This window comes from Acinonyx jubatus, chromosome B4 (genome assembly GCF_027475565.1).
Source record: "Acinonyx jubatus isolate Ajub_Pintada_27869175 chromosome B4, VMU_Ajub_asm_v1.0, whole genome shotgun sequence".
NCBI lineage: Eukaryota > Metazoa > Chordata > Mammalia > Carnivora > Felidae > Acinonyx > Acinonyx jubatus.
In genome coordinates, this window is record NC_069387.1 from 102,220,916 (window position 1) to 102,240,661 (window position 19,746).

The 19,746-nt window shown below is 35.0% G+C and overlaps 1 protein-coding gene across 2 annotated transcripts in view; it reads left to right on the forward strand.

The window, feature by feature from the left end:
- Positions 1 to 19,746, forward strand: part of ACSS3 (acyl-CoA synthetase short chain family member 3) — a 152,094-nt gene that overhangs the window by 83,596 nt on the left and 48,752 nt on the right. For both annotated transcript variants that reach the window (XM_015063671.3, XM_053226541.1), the window contains one exon: positions 7,582 to 7,733. In XM_015063671.3, the coding sequence (XP_014919157.2) occupies positions 7,582 to 7,733 (152 nt within the window). The remainder of the gene's footprint in view (positions 1 to 7,581; positions 7,734 to 19,746) is intronic.

Consider the following 19,746-nt stretch of genomic DNA (forward strand, 5'->3'; position numbering starts at 1 on the left):
GTATTTTTATGTATGTATCGAATGAGAAAAATGATGACACAGTTATTACTCTAATTCAGGCTGTATAATTTGATCTTCTCAATTGGAAAAGATTGCAAAGCTGATGCCAGCATCTTTTAGATTTCTCACATGGCTAGTTGTTCAAAGATACTTATTCCGGAGTTTATTTTTCTCTCTGTGTGCCTGTGTTTTATGTTGGAATAAGGAAGTGCAGCTATTGTCATGACTCCATCAACAATATTTATTGGTGCTTGTTGTGAGCTCAGTATCTTCTAGGGGTTGAGAGGGAAACAGAATAAGTATCATACACACTCCTTGCTCTGAACACACTGACACTGTGTTAAAAAAAAAAAAAAAAGTAAGATTAATGTAAAGGACAGAAAGCAAACAAACCAAGATACTACCTAAGAAATTTCTTACACAGTGTAGAAGATATAAAACTTTTTTCCAGAAATTACATTGAGCCATTGCCTATGGTAAATAGTCTACATTTAATTTTTGTACTTCTTTTGATACAGTTTTCTGATGATAGAACTAAATAAGGATCAAAGAAATTAAATAAGTTGCCTTAGGTTACATACCTTGTAAAATGGCAGATTGCATTCCCACCAGGCTCAAAATCTGTCTACTGGTCTCTTAAGGGAAGTTTAGGATTAAAGTAGATAGGGAAAGCTTTGTGGATGAAACACTGCCAGTAATAATAATAGCTACTGTTGATTGGGTGTTGCCTGATAAGAACTCTACTAAGCGCTTTATGTACATAGCCTTAACTATTTCTATCCATACATCCATAGGATAAATATTTTGAGTCCCTATTTACAGCTCTAGAAACCAAGGATCAGAGACATTAAATAATTTTACCAGTGGCACATGAGTGACAGAATTGGGATTTAAACAGGGTTCTCTGGCTCCAAAAACAGTGCCCTCTGACCATAATTTAGAGATGAACAGTTGGGAAATTACTGAATAATACCAGCTAGTGACCAGAACCGGGTTATCAGTGATCTTTAAAGGCAAAGGCAGGATATTAGGGTGTCAGGTGGATATTGTAAGATTGAGCTCAAGAAGTTGAAAATAACTCTGATGTTTTCAGCTAAGATAGCCAATGTGATGGTGGTTGCCAACTGAGCTGCCATAGTAGGAGTTACAGCTATCGTGGAGCAGGAAAGAGTATTTTTAGTTTTGGTAATGTTGATTTTAAACCTACGACGCAGACATTTGTATGATATTGGGAAACTCAGAAAAATGTTCAGAATTAGAGACATAGAAGAGTTAATAATTCAAGTTCCTAAGGTGATTAAAATACTCAGAGGTAAAGATTAAGAAAGGGAAGCTATATAAACTGAGAATGAAAAATTAGGCAGTGGGAGGACCAGAAAACCGGTCTCCTGAGGTGGAAGGGAGGTTTTCCAGAAGGTGGGGGATCATCAGTGCCAACTGCTTCAGAAAAAGGTCTGCTAGGACAATAGATGAAGAGAGTTTTTGGAATTAGGGTTTTATTAGTCACCCTTATGACAGCACTTCCGTAGGAAGGTTTGCATGTTTGTTTTGTTTTTAAACATGGGGGGGATGTGAGAATGTTTGAAGGTTATCTTAGGTAAATTATTGGATGGTATGGAGTAGCTGGGGTTTGTACGACCTCAGGTTGAACTGCATTGTAGGTACAGAATAGCCACACTTCCCTTCCTGGGCAGAAATCTGTTAGCGTAATAAAAGCAGGAAGCCATTTAATTTCTCTGCTTATAGCAAAGTCTAACTACTCACTATGAGTAAAGAAAACCTTAATTTGTCCCTCTTCTACAGATAGTAGTGATCGCTCATCAGCATGGAGGAATTCAGAGGCGAAAGCAGTCCTGTTAGAAGCCATGAGCTACCAGCTATCCTAGTGATAAATGCTCTTAGTGACTGCTGAGAGTGGTAAATATGTCAGAGTCCCTAATTAGCTCAGCACTGGGTCTGCAGAATTACCAATTCCAGTGCTCTGCTTCATTTACTTGGCATTAATACTTTCAGAAGTAAGCATCTTTTTAGTGGGACAGATGGACTCTTATGACTGGGGTGGAAGCAATGGCTTATTCATTGGAGGGTAGTAGCCTCATCACAAGGTCCCAGATAGTTAACTCTCTCAGAGATGTGGGAGAAGGCAGGAGAAGAACCGAACCAGAGCGTAGATCTTTTTTTTTTTTTAATTTCAGCTTTATTGAGGTATAATGAACAAAATTGTAGGATATTTAAAGTATATATCATGGCATCTTCAATTTCTCTCATCTGTTTTATGGTTTCCAGTTTTATGGTTTTAGGCTTTTATGCTTTTATGGTTTTGGTGCCATTGTAAATGGAATTGTTTTCTTTGTTTCTCTTTCTGCTACTTTGTTATTAGTGTATAGAAATGCCATCTATTTCTAGTTATTACTCATGTATCCTACAACTTTACTGAATTCATTTATTACTACTAGTAGTCTTTTGGTGGAGTGTGTATAAGTATGGATAGTATCATGTCATCTGCAAATAGTAACAGTATAACTCCTCCTTACCAATATGGATGCCAAGCTGTTCCTCAGAGCTAGACAGAAAATCTTTGAAGAGATTCTTGTGTTGGGGAGGCTCTCATAGGCCTAGAAACCTTTTGGTTATGGACTCCTTTTCAGGATCTGATCATATTGACTAATCTCCCTAGGAAAACAAACATATACACATTAAAAAAAAATCAGAACAGTCATAAACTTCCCTGAAGTCTGGTCAGAAACCCTTCATCTAGAAGATTAAGACATAATCATTTCAAGCAGTGATACAACAAAACAAAACCCTCAAACTAAAACTTAGCTTTCAGAAGTATCTGGGCAACACAGGAGCTGCTGGCCTGGGGCTATTCTTTCCATCTTAGGAAAAAGGATAAGTGTATTCAGGGTGTGACAGCCTATAAATCTTAATATGTATGTACAATCTGGAATCTAGTTTATAGAACAAGACAAAGGATGAAGCAATTTTCCCCAATAACAGGGGGAAAAAAACCCAGCAAAGCTAATCTTAAGTTCTAGGCTCATCCCCTAAGGTAACCAGACAGGTGGGTACTGGATAATGTCCTAGCCTCAGGTAATGCCTCATATATAAAGACTATGCATTGGTTCTCAACCCTGGCTGTAGATTAGAATTACTTAGGGGACACGTGAAACAACAATGCTAGACCCAAATTAAGGCCAATTAGATCAGAACCTCTGGGAGTGGGGAACAGACACTGGTACCTTTCAAAAGCATCCCAAGCAATTCTCATGTACATTTAGGGTTGACAATCAGTGGATTAGAGTAAAATTAGCCGGTGATATGGATAAGATAAAGGAGAGCTAGGTGGCAGCATATCCCTACAGGTGAGGCCCATGGAATTATGGGAAATCTCTAGCAAACAATCAGCCAAGTCAGTTGATATAAATTCTTAGTTATCAGATTGTATTTATAAGTAAGTTTTTACTCCTTAAAAAGGAATCTGCTATAGTAACACAAAATCATAGATCTGAAGGTTTTAAGGCATAGTGCAGTTATCCCGTATGGCTTTAAAACAGCGGTAATGTTTTCAAAATTGGAACAAGATAATGTGAAATATTGAGAGAGGGACTTTGGGGAAGAAAAAGCCCATTTTTTAAAAGCTTGTACACTCATTTGGTTCATATTTCAAAACCCACAAAAGGGTAAAGAGTGCAAATCTCACTGTCCCCCGTGCCCAGCTGTTCAATTTCTCTGACTTGGAAGCAATCTTATGTGTATAATGGTTCGTTATTGTATACGCAATGCCCCCTCCTTTATTTTCATACAGATGGCATTGTAGAAATGATATGTGCCCTATTCTGCATTTTACCTTTCTTTCACTAAATATTATATCCTGGAGAACTGCTTATGTTTTAATAAGTCTCAAGTTTAGATGTTGCATGCCTAAACTTTCATCTCTTGGTAAAGGCACAAGGCATATAGTAGGAATTCAACACATGCTATTGCCAGTTTCATCACGCTTCCAAAATAAACAAGCCAACACTGCTGCACCTGTCTGCTGAAATTAAATTCAGGACTCTTCTAAAAGGGATGTCGCTGTCTTCGCTTTAGATCCGCAGTGCAAACATGCCTTTGGTGATATTCTCAGAAGCGGCGTTCAAAAAGGTACCAGGTGTGTTTCTAATCCAGCCACAAAAGGAGGCAAAGACTACAGTTGACTCAAAAATGTGTATGTCAAAGTCTGAGAAACTGCACGTAGCCCTGACACCAAGCCTTGGGTAAACCGAAATCATAGGATTAATAAAACAAATATTATTTTGCTCAAAGATCTAAGTCTAGTGTTTAAGCTCATCTTCGTTTTGTTAAGTTGCTGTCTTTCACTACTTTCCTGTGCTGAAACTTAACCTCAGTAGGGATTATGGGAAAAGTTGAGATATTACCTGGTTTTCTAGCTCAGGGTCTATCATTTATGGTTCCTTAAAACTAACACAATGAATCATAAGTGGTAGAAATTTGTACGTGCAACTTAATCTTAAGGTATTTATCTGCTTGGATTCTATGCTTAGTACCATCACTAACCGCATTATAAATATTAGCAGTTAGTGTTTTATAAATCTCTGATATTAAAAATTCACGATTATAATAGCTGAAAGCTTAGAATCTCTACTTCGCCGTTGTAGGGATCGCTTTCTGCTTTCGTGTTCTGGATGACAATAAACACTTTACCCCTTAGTTTGGGGGAAGGAAATAAAAGCAAAGGGTAAATTACATCAATGGATTTGAGTTTTGAAGAGTTTTTAAGTTATTGTTACCTTTTAGCTGCATTACTGTTTTTGGTGTATATGTTGTTTGTTAAAAATCCCCATATTCTTAGGATCTTCCTACTTTTCATTTGTTTGGGCTGTTGCTTCTCACTGAATATGCAAGTTCTGGAATCAGGGTCCTTTTCTCCAGGTAACTTAGAGTGGTTAGCATGTTATTGATTAAATTTACAAAGTACTATAAAGGGATTATATTGCCTGTGTGTGCATGCACGTGTGTGTATTTACACAAGCTTGTGTATGTGCAGGAGGCCAGGGGAGAAGAGTTTTCCATAAAACCACTAAGCTAAATTAGTGGTTCTAAAATAGTAAAATAGTAAAACATATCATAGCATTGAATGATCCTGTGAGAATAGAAAATAAAATGGAAAAATCTGAACCTTTCTGAGCTCAGCTAACTTACAAAGGAATATGGTGAGGTTTTATACATCACTTCCTTTAGTATTTTAACAGTAATGCTACGTTATCATGATTTTTATTCTCAATAAATAGAATACTGATGGAAATTTATTTGGTGCAGGTCAGAATTGCAGCAGCAATTATGTTATTTATAAAAATATGGTACAGTTTTTAACTAATTTCTAATGTTTAAGCTGTCATTATCATTAGACATAATTAATTGAAGGCATTGTAAAATACGTGAAAGTCATTATGGTATAGTATTTTGTTATGACACTAATATCACCCTTTTGTGGGTATATTGTCTTTGTCCCATGACACTGGAATTGTAATGAAATTCAACTTCAATTGGCTGTAAAATATCTTTCTTCAGTAGAGGTCAAACTACTGTAAAATATTATCTCAATGCTTTTAACGAGGAAATATTGGAAAAGTGATTTATTCTTATTTAATGGGCAAGAAAATGGCAACATTGATAGGGAAAGTCAATTGCACATGATCAGTTAATAAATACTTTTTATGTGGATGAGATCAGATTTCCAAAGTCACAATCTAGTACACCAGGGACTGATCAGTGCTTAAGACAGATCGAAAAAATAAAAGTCAAATGTTTACCTCACTTGCTTCAAAAGAATAACTTTGCTGATTCATTTTAGACTGATGTGCTCAAGGCTTCAAAATGTGTGAGTCAAGTTATGTACATGAGTTGCCAAATTGTATGTGGCCGCTTTCCATACTGTATCAACCTCATGACCTGTATGAGGTGGTAATGGAATAAACTGAAATCAAAAGTTTGGGATAGTTGTGATAATAAAAGTGAAATTTCTAGTTACAATAAATACTGTCTTTGGTATTAAAAGAGCAAGAGAAAAAGCAACAGAATATAAGAAAGGGGTTATATTTTTCAAAAAGAAAATAAAATTACATTTAAAGAATATTAAGGGTAACCATTAAAAAGAGGAAAGTACAAACTAAGTAACTCCCTATCAAAGATCCAGTCAGAAGTAGATACTGAATCTAAATTACTAGACAGCTATGATTGGCCTCTTATTATCATCCACTCATTTATTCTGTGTTTGAGGAGAGCACTAAGTGTGCTACTAGCAACTTCTTTCCTCTTTTTACCTCATCAGTGTTTCCCAAGTGTGTTCTCTAGAATATAAGATCTATGAGATGTTCATATAGGGGATGTGGGCAGAGAAGTTTAGGAAATATTACATATGGTAACTCTCTTTAGGGAATTCCTGATGTTCTTTAACATCGAATTTTCCAAGAAATGGTCCAAAATAAGAAACCTGCTTTCCTTTTTTTTATCCCAACCCCTTCTAAAAGGATTTGATTATGAAATATTACATATAGTAATTCCTCTTTTGGGAATTCTTGATTTTCTTTAACACTTTTAAATCTTCAAGTAATGGTCCAAAGTAAGAAACCTATTTTCTTTTTCTTACCCAACCCCTCCCAAAATGATTTGATTGTGAAATATATATTACATACCTATAATACATATTTTTTCATATAACATATATTAACATTCCAGGCACCTTGCCTTAGAATCAAAGGAAAAAGTAGCAGTGATGAGAATGGATTGAGGAATGAGGGGATATGGCTGGGCCAACATAGATTTTATGTAACAGAAGTTTTGCAGAATCACTGATTTACACTATGCTCATTTTCCACTTTGTGGAAACATCAGTAATAAAAATGCTTTGTGTCCCTTTGATTACGTATTGTATAAAAATTGTTAGATTTTTATTCATAGAGTTTTCACTGCACATGTGAAATGTCATTTTGAAGCTATGGAAAGCATACATCTGGAGATACCTTACTGAATTTTTAAGTCATAGAAGTTGCTTTCCTTGGAGTGAGGCATTTAATTGTAAAGGTTATTATGCAGAAATTACTGTGATTCCATATTTTTCTCTGTTCTCAAAAATTTAGAGAATTGTTATTGTCACTTTTAGAAGTGATTATGAAAAAAAAAGCATCAAAGTTAGAAATTCGTAGCAATCATATTTCTCCTTTAGTCCTACCACACAAAACAATGTCTTGAATTTCTTGGAAAACAGAAGGCTGTTTTATGTTATTAATTTGAATGTGATATATACACCCTATCCTTTATCGTTCAAAACTTGAGAAAGGAAAACAGTGCAATTTGAAAAGCTTTTAGGATGATGTAAGGGAGCAAATGGCCCCTCTGAAGCCTGGGCGTGCGTTTGTTTTTTTATGTATTTATTGTAGAGTATGGGGACATTTTAAAACTCAGATCTGTCGAGAACCCCATTTTATTAACATTGCTGTGTTAAGTGTATAAGCATTGAACTGTCAGTGAAGTAGGAGACATTTTACCCGGTGACATTTTAAATGAATCTCATCGCAGGGAAAGCCTGTGGGAACACCAGATGCTGGCGCTTATTTCCGTGTGCTCGCGGAGCATGGAGTAGCTGCCTTGTTTACAGCGCCGACTGCAATTAGAGCCATCCGTCAACAGGACCCTGGGGCAGCCTTGGGGAAGCGGTACTCTCTGACAAGGTGAACTTGGGATGCGCGGGGCAAATTACATTAAAAACTGCCATCAGAATGAATAACTGAACATTATACATTTTTTTGGCACTGCGATACCTCGATGGAAAGAGCCAAAAGATTCTGCATGTTATTAAGAATGACTGTTCTAAACATAGCTTTGAATTAGTTAGAATTTTAACTATACCCGGGAATATTTTTAATACCGTATTGTGTTTATTTCAGTTCAGATCTTACCAAAATATTTCTCTTTTTTTAAACTGTTTTTCTTGTATTTCCCTTAAAGTAAAATGCAGACCATGACTTAACATGCATTTGTACATGTATAATAGCATCTAACGATCCTTTGAAAATAGAATAATAGTGTAAATAGAGGGAAAATATTATTCGATTTCATATGTACAGATAAAACGTGAAAATTATAGTCCAAATTACTGTTGTTGAAAGAGTGAAGGAAATTATTTTTCTGTTGTTTCATAATAGTATGCTCTGAATAGTTTAAATATTTTTTGTTGGTTTATTGACATCCATTTTAGTTTAATGATATGTATATTTGAAGATAATTATAGCAATTTGTATCTGCAAGGCAGTTTCCAACATCAATTCTTATTGAACCTCTTTGAAATTGGTCACTGCTATCATAAACTAAAAGAAGGATTTTGTAATTTCTTCAAGCCAGAAAAAACGGGTTTGAATTATTGTTTCGAAATTTTTAAGTTAAGCACCAAATGTTATGAATTGTATGTTGTTATAACCCAAAGAAGGAGTTAAAATAGATATCATACCCTGCAGGTGTAAGGAAGAAGCTCTCAGTGTGGGCAGTCAGTGACTTTGTTTTTCATTCTTGTCCTATTTTTTTTTTTTATTTTATGAAAACTCAGGTCTGGATTTACATAAAATTGCACCTGTAACCTAAACAATATACTTATTAAAATAAAAGTGTTCATAAAATGAACCTTCCATTGTAATATTTCCACTCACCCTCTATTTGTTCCTTCATTTACTACATTTCAATTTTGTTTCCTCCATTGCAGCCAAAAGGATAGAAAAGTAGATTTTGGTATTAACGTCGTAGGCTGTGTATAGTCTCTATGTCTTAGACAGTTTCAGGGAGTTTTGAAGAAACAGTGATTGTGGTATCTTGCACTGTGTCTTTACTAACAAATGCATTCTGATTGCAGGGGGTGAAGTTGTGTATCCTGGAAGCTAAGGTCTCTCATTTGCTAAACCATCTTCTTTTCGCATTTGTACATGAGTTTTGAAGGTTATCCATTACTGTGAAGGCGGGAACCTTTTCCAATTTTCCTGATATATACAATATTGAACAGCACCAAATGCCTTTTTTCAAACTAATACTAATATGGCATATGAGATCTTAGTGTAAGGAAAATTGCAATAAGTCCCCCCCTGATGATGCCCTTCTGTCTTCAGGCACCTATGTTATTCAGGATGGTGTGCACGTAGGTTTTAATAGATGTTTAATGATGCAGACTGTGAAAACACCCTCAATTATTCAAATTACTATTAATAAATTCAAACATTTACTGATTACCAACTACGTGCCAGGTATAAGCAATTTAAGTTTCTCTCATTCAGTCACCACAATAAGGGAGAATTGTAATTATCCTCATTTTACGAATGAGTAATATTAGGACCAGAAAGTTTAAGAAACCTTTAGAAAGAAATTAACTCAGGCAATCTGACAAGGGCCCACATTCCTTTTTTTTTTTTAATGTTTACTTTTGACAGCAAGAGAGAGAATGAGCAGGGGAGGGGCAGAGAGAGAGAGGGAGACACAAAATCTGAAGCAGGCTCCAGGCTCTGAGCTGTCAGCACAGAGCCCGACATGGGGCTCGAAACCACAAACTGTGAGATCACGTTCTGAGCTGAAGTCGGACGCCTCACCGATGGAGCCACCCAGGTCCCCCGAGTCAATTCAGATAATACCTTCACTGAACTTTAATGGATCCTCCCTTGTGAACTAAGGAACTGTTAGAAACAGAAGGGACGTCAAAAATCTAACTCTCTGATTTTAAAAACAGGGAAACCGAAGTCCAAAAAAGTTAAGTTTGGGTTAGAGACAGAATAAAGACCAGGACTCAAGTCTTTTCACACAACTGTATCTTTAATTTTTTTATTTATGTTTAAGACTTTTCATACTTATTTACTGCACTGACGCTCACTAGGTATTATGACTGCAGGCTCGTGATATATCTGCAGAACTTAGCCTCTCTCTTCTCTTACAGGACATTCCAAATGATGCAATTGTATTTTTAAAATGTATCACAAATCTCATTAAATATTGTTTTAAAGTAAATTTGGGGGAGGGGGCTAGGTGGCTCAGTTGGTTAAGCTTCTGACTTTGGCTCAGGTCATTGTCTCTAGTTTTGTGAGTTTGAGCCCCACACTGGGCTGTTTGTGGTCAGCACAGAGCCTACTTTGGATCCTCTGTCCCCCTGTCTCTGCCCCTCCCCTGCTCACACACACACTCTCCCTCTCAAAAATAAATGAACGTTTTTTTTTTTAAACAAGTAAATTTGGAGGGGTGCCTGGGTGGCTGGGGTTGGTTGAGTGTCTGATTGATACTAGCTCAGGTCATGATCTAACAGTTTGTGGCCTCAAGCCCCACATCAGCTTCAGTGGAGCCTGCTTGGGATTCTCTGTCTCTCTGTCTCTCTCTCTCTCTTTCTCTCTTGCTTGCTCACCTTCTGCCCCTCCCCCTCTCTAAATAAATAAATAAATATTTAAAAAATCAACACATAAAATAAATGTGGAGATCTGCCAGAAATTTTCACTCCCAAAGCAAATTTCAAAAGATGCTCTGAAACAGGGTACTAAGCAGAACTATAAATTCATTTTATCATAGACGAGTAGAAGTTAGAAAAACAGATTAGAAGTCATCTAGGATAGTTACCTCATTTCACAATTGAGAAAACTTTGTCACAAAGAGGTGAAGGTGAAATAATGTTCCCAGAATTGCAAAGCTCCCTGCAGCAAAGCTGTGACTAGGCAGTGCAGTGTCATATAGTTAAGATTCTTACTCTGGAGTTAGACTCACTTAGCTTAAGTCTACCATGTACTGGTTGTACGACCTCAACAATGTTACATAGCGCCTCTGTTCTTTTTGTTGTTGATTTGTTCTCTTTTTGCCCTCCTTCCCTTCTCTCCTCCTCTCTTCTCCCTCCCTTCTCCCCCTGCTCCTCCTTCCAGAATATAAATATAGTAATAGCACAAGAATATAATAAAATAAAAGCTATATGATCCACGCAAAGCACTTGGAACAGTTCTTAACGTAGACTGTCATAGCTATTATTATTGTCTGCTTTCTAATTTACTGCTCTTTTTCATCATGTCATGTTGATTTATTTTCCCACATTCTTCTCCTAGTTCAATCTTAATAAAGTTAGAAAAAATTCAGTTCTGGTAATTCCATTCAAGGTATCACAGTACCTCATGCTCCGATGCAGCCCTTTTTTCCCCCCAATTGAACTTGCGGTGCAGTGTTACCCTTCACTCATGAAAGGAGATTGATAATGATGGTTAGAGGTTGTTTTCTGGGAGTAGGACTTATAGCAAGCTTTGGTACAGAGGTCTGAATGAAACAGAGAATAGCCCAGCAGCTGTAGACTGAACTAAACTGCCCACCTGCTGTCCTAGAATTGGATCTATGATATCCTGAGTATCACTGTGTATTAAGAATTCTGGATCATCATTGTGGCATCGGATCGTTGGGGGATAGCTACATCACCCACAAACTTATTGAACAGAGAAGGCGAACATAGGAGAGGGAGCAAGAGATAAAAATAACAACAAAGAATCTCTTTTTCTTCTACTTAAGACACAAGTATAGAAGCAGGGATCAACAAACAAGACTAATAAAATTGAACAACGGATCACATTGCTATGGAAACCTGATTTATAGAGGACGTGGTTTAACAAACGAGTGGAAGAAGGATAGACCCTTAGATAAATTGGTGCTGGAACAGCTGGCTGTATATGTAGAAAAAAATGAGTTCCCTACCATATACGATACACAAAAATACATTTCAGCTGGATTCAAGGCTCTAAAATTGTAAAGCAAAGACTTAATACTTTCAGAAGAAAATGAAAAAATCTTTTAATATATTTTTAGTAGGGAATGACCTTTTAAAGTGTAAACCACAAATCATTAAGGAAAATATTGATGAAATTTACTACATTAAAATGAAAAATCGCCCACTAAAAGAATAAACAAAGTTAAATGATGAATGATTCACTCAGAGAAGATATTTGCAGCATGTATAACCATTAAGCAATTAGTGTAGAGGATATAAAGAGCTTCTACAAATCAATAAGAAAACACACCATCCAATAGACGAATGGGCAAAGGATATGGACAGTCAGTTCATGGAGAAGACAAGAGTAGTCCAAAACATTAAAAGATCTTTAATCTCACTAAGAAAAAGAGAAATGGCATTTTATTCCCATCACATAGACAAAAGTTAAAATGCCTGACACTTGCTTGCAAGGATATAAAGCAGCAGAACTGTTTTTACACTACTATGGAGAGAATAAAGTGGAAATATGTAGTAATAGATATTTATGCACTCAAGATGTCCCATGATCAAGCTTTATTAATATGGAGGGATGAGAATGAGAAACTCTCGGAAATGTGAACAATAAACCATGCATTTGAAGGTTTATAGCAGGTTTGTTTCAAAACAAAGCAAAATATAAGTAAGTACATGTGTAGTAAAAACATAGTAGAAAATAGATTATGTATTGTGGTGTATTAATTCAACAGGATATTCAGAAGTGGAAATTGACCAGAACTTCAATATTAGCATGGATAAATCTCAAACACATAATGCTGAGTTTAAAAAGCAAGTGAAAAATGATTATTTTTCTCTTACACATAGCAAGAGAAATTTGAAAAATTATGAAAAACCATATTGTCTTGTTTAGGGATACACAATAGGCAAAAAAAAATTAATGCAGGAAATGAAAACCTCTGAGTAATGCTAGTTACTGAGACTAGGTGGCTAGTGGGATGGTGAAGAGAACTAAGAGTTAAGTAGGGTTTGGGGAGAATTCAATAAAATCAATACTATTTTATTTTCTAAGTGAAATAAATATGGCAGAATGATAAAACTGAGAATTATCCCATAACTGGGCAGTATGTACATAATAAGTCCATTATATTATCATCTACTCTTGTCCTGTTTCTCAAGGAAGTTAAAAATCTCATAACGAAAAATTCTTCCCATTTTCTTTATGTGCTCATTTGACATGAAATCTCTGAAACACCTTGGTAAATCGAGGATGTCATACTATAGGTGTGCCTTCATAGAAGGAGAGGTGGGCGAGGGTATGTATGTGTACATGCTTTGTACCTCTCTTCATTTGGTCTAACAGAGCTGGCAGCGCCTAAACAAATAACTTTCCTACTTCAGTGACGACGACTATTAAAATGTAAACAAATGAGAAAATCTCAGAGTTATCAATCCTTTTTTAAAAGCTTTCAGAGATCTCCTACATTTGACTCACTGCTCCAAATATGTGGTCTTCCGAATCTCAGAATGACAGTGACCATATGTTGCCTGTCTTTGGGTTGGTGGTGGATTGCTGATGAGCCATCCAAATATCCAGCTTGCATTGTTGAATCTTTTAAAAAACTTAGTTGCCAGTTATCACCATGGTAGTTGAATCAGAAAGTAAATAATTTAAAGCCATTATGTGAAGAAGTAAAAATTTATTTATTTTTTTATGTATTTATGTATTTGTTTGTTTATTATTTTAGAGAGAGAGTGTGTGTGAGTGGGGAAGAAGGGCAGACACACACACAGAGAGAGAGAGAGAGAGAGAGAGAGACAGAGAGAGAGAGAGAGAGAGAGAGAGAGAGAGAGAGAGAGACTCTTAAGCATTCTCTGTGTACACCACAGAGACCCAACACAGGGCTCGATCCCATGACCCTGGGATCAAGTCATGAACCGAAATCAAGAGTTGGACACTTAACTGACTGAGCCACCCAGGCACCCCAAGAAGTAAAATCTTAATAATTTATACAACATAGAAAAATATTACATCTCTTGTTTATTGTATTTTAAAGCTTATTGCTTTTTCATATTTCATCAGCCATTTGAAGATTCTGTTTTGTGAAATGTTTATCCAAATCTTTGGCACATTTCAGTTTTCTTTTTCTTGTTGATTTGTGGGACTTTTCATATACTTTTAATCCAGTTTTTTTTTTTTTTACTGACTATATGTATTACAAATAATCTTTGCCTTGTGATTTGAATTTCTCTCACTATCTTAGCGGTGACTTTTGATGAAGAGATGTGCCTTTTCATCAATATTTTTTCTCTATGGCTAGTGCTTTTTAAAATCCTATTTAATACATGTTATTTATTTGAAGATCAGAAGTTATTCTTCTATGTTATTTTTTTTTTTGATTGAGAGAGCGAGGGAGAGAGAGAGAGAGAATGAGCGCATATGGGGGAGGGACAGAGAGGGAGAAAGAAAATTTCAAGTAGGCTCCAAGCCCAGTGTGGGGCTCCATCTCATGAACAAGAGATCTTTTTAAAAAATTTTTTTTATTTCAAAATAATTGTAATTCACAGATTTCAAAGATAGTACAAGGATGGCCTATGTACCCTTCACCAAGTTTCTCCCATGGTTTCATCTTCCGTAACTGTAGTACAATACCAAATTAGGACATTTACATTGATAAAATATGTGTGTATAGTTTGATGAACGTAAGATCTTGACCTGAGTCAAAATCAAGATTTGGACGCTTAACTGACAGCCATGCAGGTACCCCTCTTCTATATCATTTTCTAGAAGCTTTATTGTTTTACCTTTCACATAATCTTACTGGTTTGATTTTTGTGTATGGCATGAAGTAAGGGGTCAAACTTGTTTTTTTTTCTTTATATGTATCCAATTAATCAAGTTCCATTTATTTAAATGGCCATACTTTCCCATGGCTCTGCATACCACTTTGTCATAGAAGTGTTCATAAGTCCTTTCTGTTTCTTGCTTTAATTCTGTTTCATTGATTGGCCTATTTGCCTATATTTGTGCTACTCTCACAGTGTCTTTGTCATTATAGATTTATAACAGGTCTTGATATCTAGTAGTAGTAGTAGTAACAGCAGTACATCACCTTGTTCTTTGCTCTTTAATCTGCTCCATTGTATTTCCATACAGATTTTAGTATCAGCCTGTTTATACACACACACACACACACACACACACACACACACACACACACAGATAGAACTGCTAGAATTTTGTTTGGGATTATTTTGAATTTATAGATTTCTATGTTAAAAACTGGCAAGTTAATATTGAGACTTCTAGTTCATAATTATAGTATATCTCTTAATTTATTAAGGTTATTATTATTTTAATTTATCGCATTAATGCTGTTTTGTTTATTGCATGAAAGACATCTTTTTTTAGGTTTGTTTCAAGAAATTTTCTTTTTTTATTTTTTCCATTGAAGTATAATTAACACACAGTGTTATATTCATTTCAGGTGTACAATAGAATGATTCAACAATTCTATGTATTTCTCAGTGCTCATCATGATAAGTGTACTCTTGATCCTCTATTTCACCCATCCTCCCATAAATTATGGATTCAATTTCATTTCATTCAAATTGCTTCTTAAATTTGTAACTTGATAGCTTTCATTATTTTTAGAAACTCTTTTATCCATTATCTCTTCAAATATTGCTTCTATTTTCCCTTCTTAGGCATTGATACTTTAATGGCATTTGTTAGAACGTTTTACCCTATTACCCATATCTCATAAACTCTATGTTTTTTCTCCTTTATTCTTTTCAGTTGCAGATTGGTTATTTTCTCTTAACTTACATTTTGGGTTTTCAATCTTGTTTTCAGTTGTATATAAACTTTCTTTAGATCTAAACTTCTCTAAGTTTGTACTTTTGTATTTTTAGTTCAGAGATATTTATTTGATGCTTTATTATAATTTCTAGTTCTTTGATAATTTATACAAATATTTCATGGACATATTCAGAGTTATTGCGAAGTCTATGTCTAATAACAAGACTATCTGTGAATCTTTGTGATTTTTTTTCTGATGACTCTATTTTGCATGTTGGTCACATGGCCTTCTATCTTAATGATCATCATATGTTAAAAATTATATAGCTACTTTGACACTCTGGAGTTGTTAAGGTCCTACAGAGTAATTCTTATTTTGGCAGGCTGTTAACATAAGGGAAGATCACTTTGATCCAGTTCGGGTTTTAGCTGATTTGCAGCTGTACTTCAGTATTTAAGAAGGCAAGTTTCTTTCCAGTTTATCTCTATTGTTAGGATGTAAATCTTCAGGCATTCCAATGGAAACTTGAGTGTTTTACAACCCTCTACTCCTTCTTTTCCATTAGGAGTCTTGAGTTCCAGGTTGGTTTGTTCCCCCTCCCCCCCCCCCCCCCCCCCGCCAAGAAATTGTGGTGGCAGGAATTGCTGTTCATTTTCTAAGCCTCTCAGTCACAGTTTTTGTTCAGTTTCTCAGTTTTTCAACCACTAGTTGCTTGGGCAGATATTCCAAAGGGGGAAAAACGGCAAGTCAGTGTAAGACGTTTCTATACATTTTTTTCCTTGGGATGTTAATGCTTCCAGTGCTGATTGTCTTTGTAGTTCTCTGATACCTGAAAGAGATGTTTCTATTTTACATTCTGTTTAGCTTTTCTGGTTGTGCTTGAGAGAGAGCCTGGTGGACAAAATGCTAGTAGGTCCTTGACAGAGTGACAAATGCATGTGTAATACTAACGCTAGTGTCTGTAACATTTTGAAACTGAATTCTAGTGGGGAGCAAGTGGAGGAAAATAGCATGAAGAAAAAATGGAGATAACCTCAGGGACACTGGTGGCAAAAGTAATGATATTCTGTAGACTAGAAGTTGACGAGGCATTGCTGAAATGATCTATTTTTATTTAACTTCTTTTGGCACAAGTGAAGAATACTTTTCACTTGTTTGGTAGTTTATGGAGCTTGAAAGAAATATTCACTTTAGTTTTCTTCTGTTCTTAATTTATTACCTGAAAATTCTTCATCAGAATTTATCTTTAGCTTTTATCCATTTTTGGGCAGCTTCCTTTTTATTTTGGACTAAAATTAATTTGACAATATTATTGTTTTTCTCTTTCTCTTGGCTTAATTTTCAGCTTCATTTGAGTGTTGAATTGTACTCCATTTTACACAGAATTGGGGAAAAGTAGACAGGTTTCATTTCCATTAATTCTATCCCCCTACTGGTTTTTTCTACTCTAGATATTGTATGTTATAATTTTGTTTAAGTTTTTGGTAGTATATGCTTGGAAGTAAATTCATCTTTCCCTGTGTTACTATCATCAGAATATTACCCATATATTTATTAGTCTATCAAAATCTATGACAGCACTATACAATAAAACTGAGCTCTGCAATATGGTAGATAGAAGTTGCATGTGACTATTGAACTCTTGACAAGAGGATAATCCTATCATGACATTGATATATTTTTTTTAAATTTTAACTAATTTAAAATTTAAATAGCCACATGTAGCTTAGAGCTTCCATATTATACAGTGTAGTTATAGGTAGATAGAAGACCTATGTAATAAACTTAGGTAAATTTGGATTCCAGAGAATCCAAGTTACTATGAGAGTGGCTAATATTAATCTTTATAAAATGCATTTTCAAGGAAAAATTGTTTAAATATTTTCATTTTGAGGTATTTGTCTTTTCATATTATCAATAAAATATTTGCAAGGTCATTAATGAGAAGTTTATTAAGTGATGTTACTATTCTTTTTTATTATAAGCCACAAAATGTCCTTTAAAAAATAAGACTGACTTAAGGCATGAGTTTATCTTCAAATTATCTTACAATTTATCTTTATAATTATAGATTTATGCTGTTTTTTTTATTTCAGTAATCATCTTGGTTATAGAAATATCATATCACATTGAATGGTTTTATTTACTATGAGGAATTGAGAGTTAATAATATATATATTAAATAAGCTTTTTTAAAAAATTTTTTAATGTTTATTTATTTTTGAGAAAGAGAGATAGAACATGAATGGGGGAGGGGCAGAGAGAGAGAGAGACACAGAATCTGAAGCAGGCTCCAGACTCTGAGCTGTCAACACAGAGCGTGATGCGGGGCTCGAACTCCTGAACCATGAGATCATGACCTGGGCCAAAGCCGGATGCTCAACTGACTGAGCCACCCAGGCGCTCCATTAAATAAGCTTTTTTAAAGTTTATTTTTTGAGAGAGAGAGAGAGAGAGAGAATGAGAGGGCAGGGGCAGAGAGAGAAGGAATCCTAAGCAAGCTCTGTGCTCTCAGCAAAGAGCCCAACGTGGGGCCTGATGCGGGGCTTGATCCCACAACCCTGAAATCATGACCTGAGCCAAAATCAAAAGTCAGATGCTTAACTGACTGAGCCATCCAGGTGCTCCAGGAGTTAATAATATTTGATTAAGTATTTATTACAAGACTTAATTTTGTCATATTCTATTCATAAATCTTTGTATACAGTATGTTAATGTTCAATAATATTATACAATTAGGAGTCTGTAATTGACAAAAGTAATAACTTTGGGGCAGTTTGAGGAATTTTAATAAAAAAAGTAGATTGATAGTTTTTAGTGTATTTAGGGAAAGGAATTAATCTATACTACTTTAACATTTTTCTAAATCACCAATCATCTTGCAATTTTTCCTCTGTTTTAGTAAATAATAAATGACTTTTTTGGAAATGGAAGAGACTGACATGCAGAAAAGCCAGATATCACCTTTACTACTCATTATGGAATTTCATCTTTATATATGGCTTATTAGTGCCAGCATGAATATTGCTACCATAATGATAAAAATGTAATTAAATTCTAAGAAAAATAAGTGATAGAATTGTACTGCAAAACCACAATAATAAATACTAAGCTTTAAAATATATAATGTGGAAATTTGTCATCAGATAAAAACTCAATACTAGTTAATAGTTTATCATTATAACCAATTAATTAGATTAATTGTAATTTACTTGACTGGGGAAAAAAAGTCAAAAAAATAAATTAAAACTTGCAAAAATGGTGGTGATATCAAGATGTCGGTTGCCCTTTAATTAGCCAAAAATTATTTTGTATTATGTGTTAATATTTTTAATTGACAATATTTTACCCCATGTTTTCAAAAATATATATAATTCTAGATCTGCAGTTTCACATATAAATTGAACATCTGACCATCTGAACAATCTAGAGCTCTTTGGAGTAATCTGTGACTTGATAGATGATGGAAATATGGCCTCTGATATCTGTAAAACTCTTCCTTTTTATTGTTCTTTGCCTAAACTGTTGGAATCACCCAAACATATCATTTATAAATTTTAATACAAATTATCTATGTGCATAATGGTTGTAATCACAGACTTTTTCTAAAATATTAGGAATCTGTTTAAAGAAAATGTAATTAAAATAAGTTCACATTTTTGAGTCATAGGATTATCAACAATATGGGCCTTTATATTTAAATTTTTGTCTTGTTTTTACCTGGCATCTAAAAACACAAATGTATTGACTTCATTTTAAACTTTAAAACTTTACACTAATCTTCTTTTAAAATTTTTTTTTAACGTTTATTTATTTTTGAGACAGAGAGAGACAGAGCATGAATGGGGGAGGGGCAGAGACAGAGGGAGACACAGAATCGGAAGCAGGCTCCAGGCTCTGAGCCGTCAGCCCAGAGCCAAACGCGGGGCTCAAACTCACGGACCATGAGATCATGACCTGAGCTGAAGTCGGACGCTTAACCGACTGAGCCACCCAGGCGCCCCTAATCTTTTTTTTAATATTTTAACCTAGTTTTAATAATTTAATGTTTTAATATTTGTTTTATTGTGCTATATCTCTTTTGCCAGATGAGGTCATATTTGGTGTCCACATTTTAATGTTAAGCATGTTATAATGAATATACATTTAATTATCTAAATTTTATCTCAGGTTGCAAACATACATATA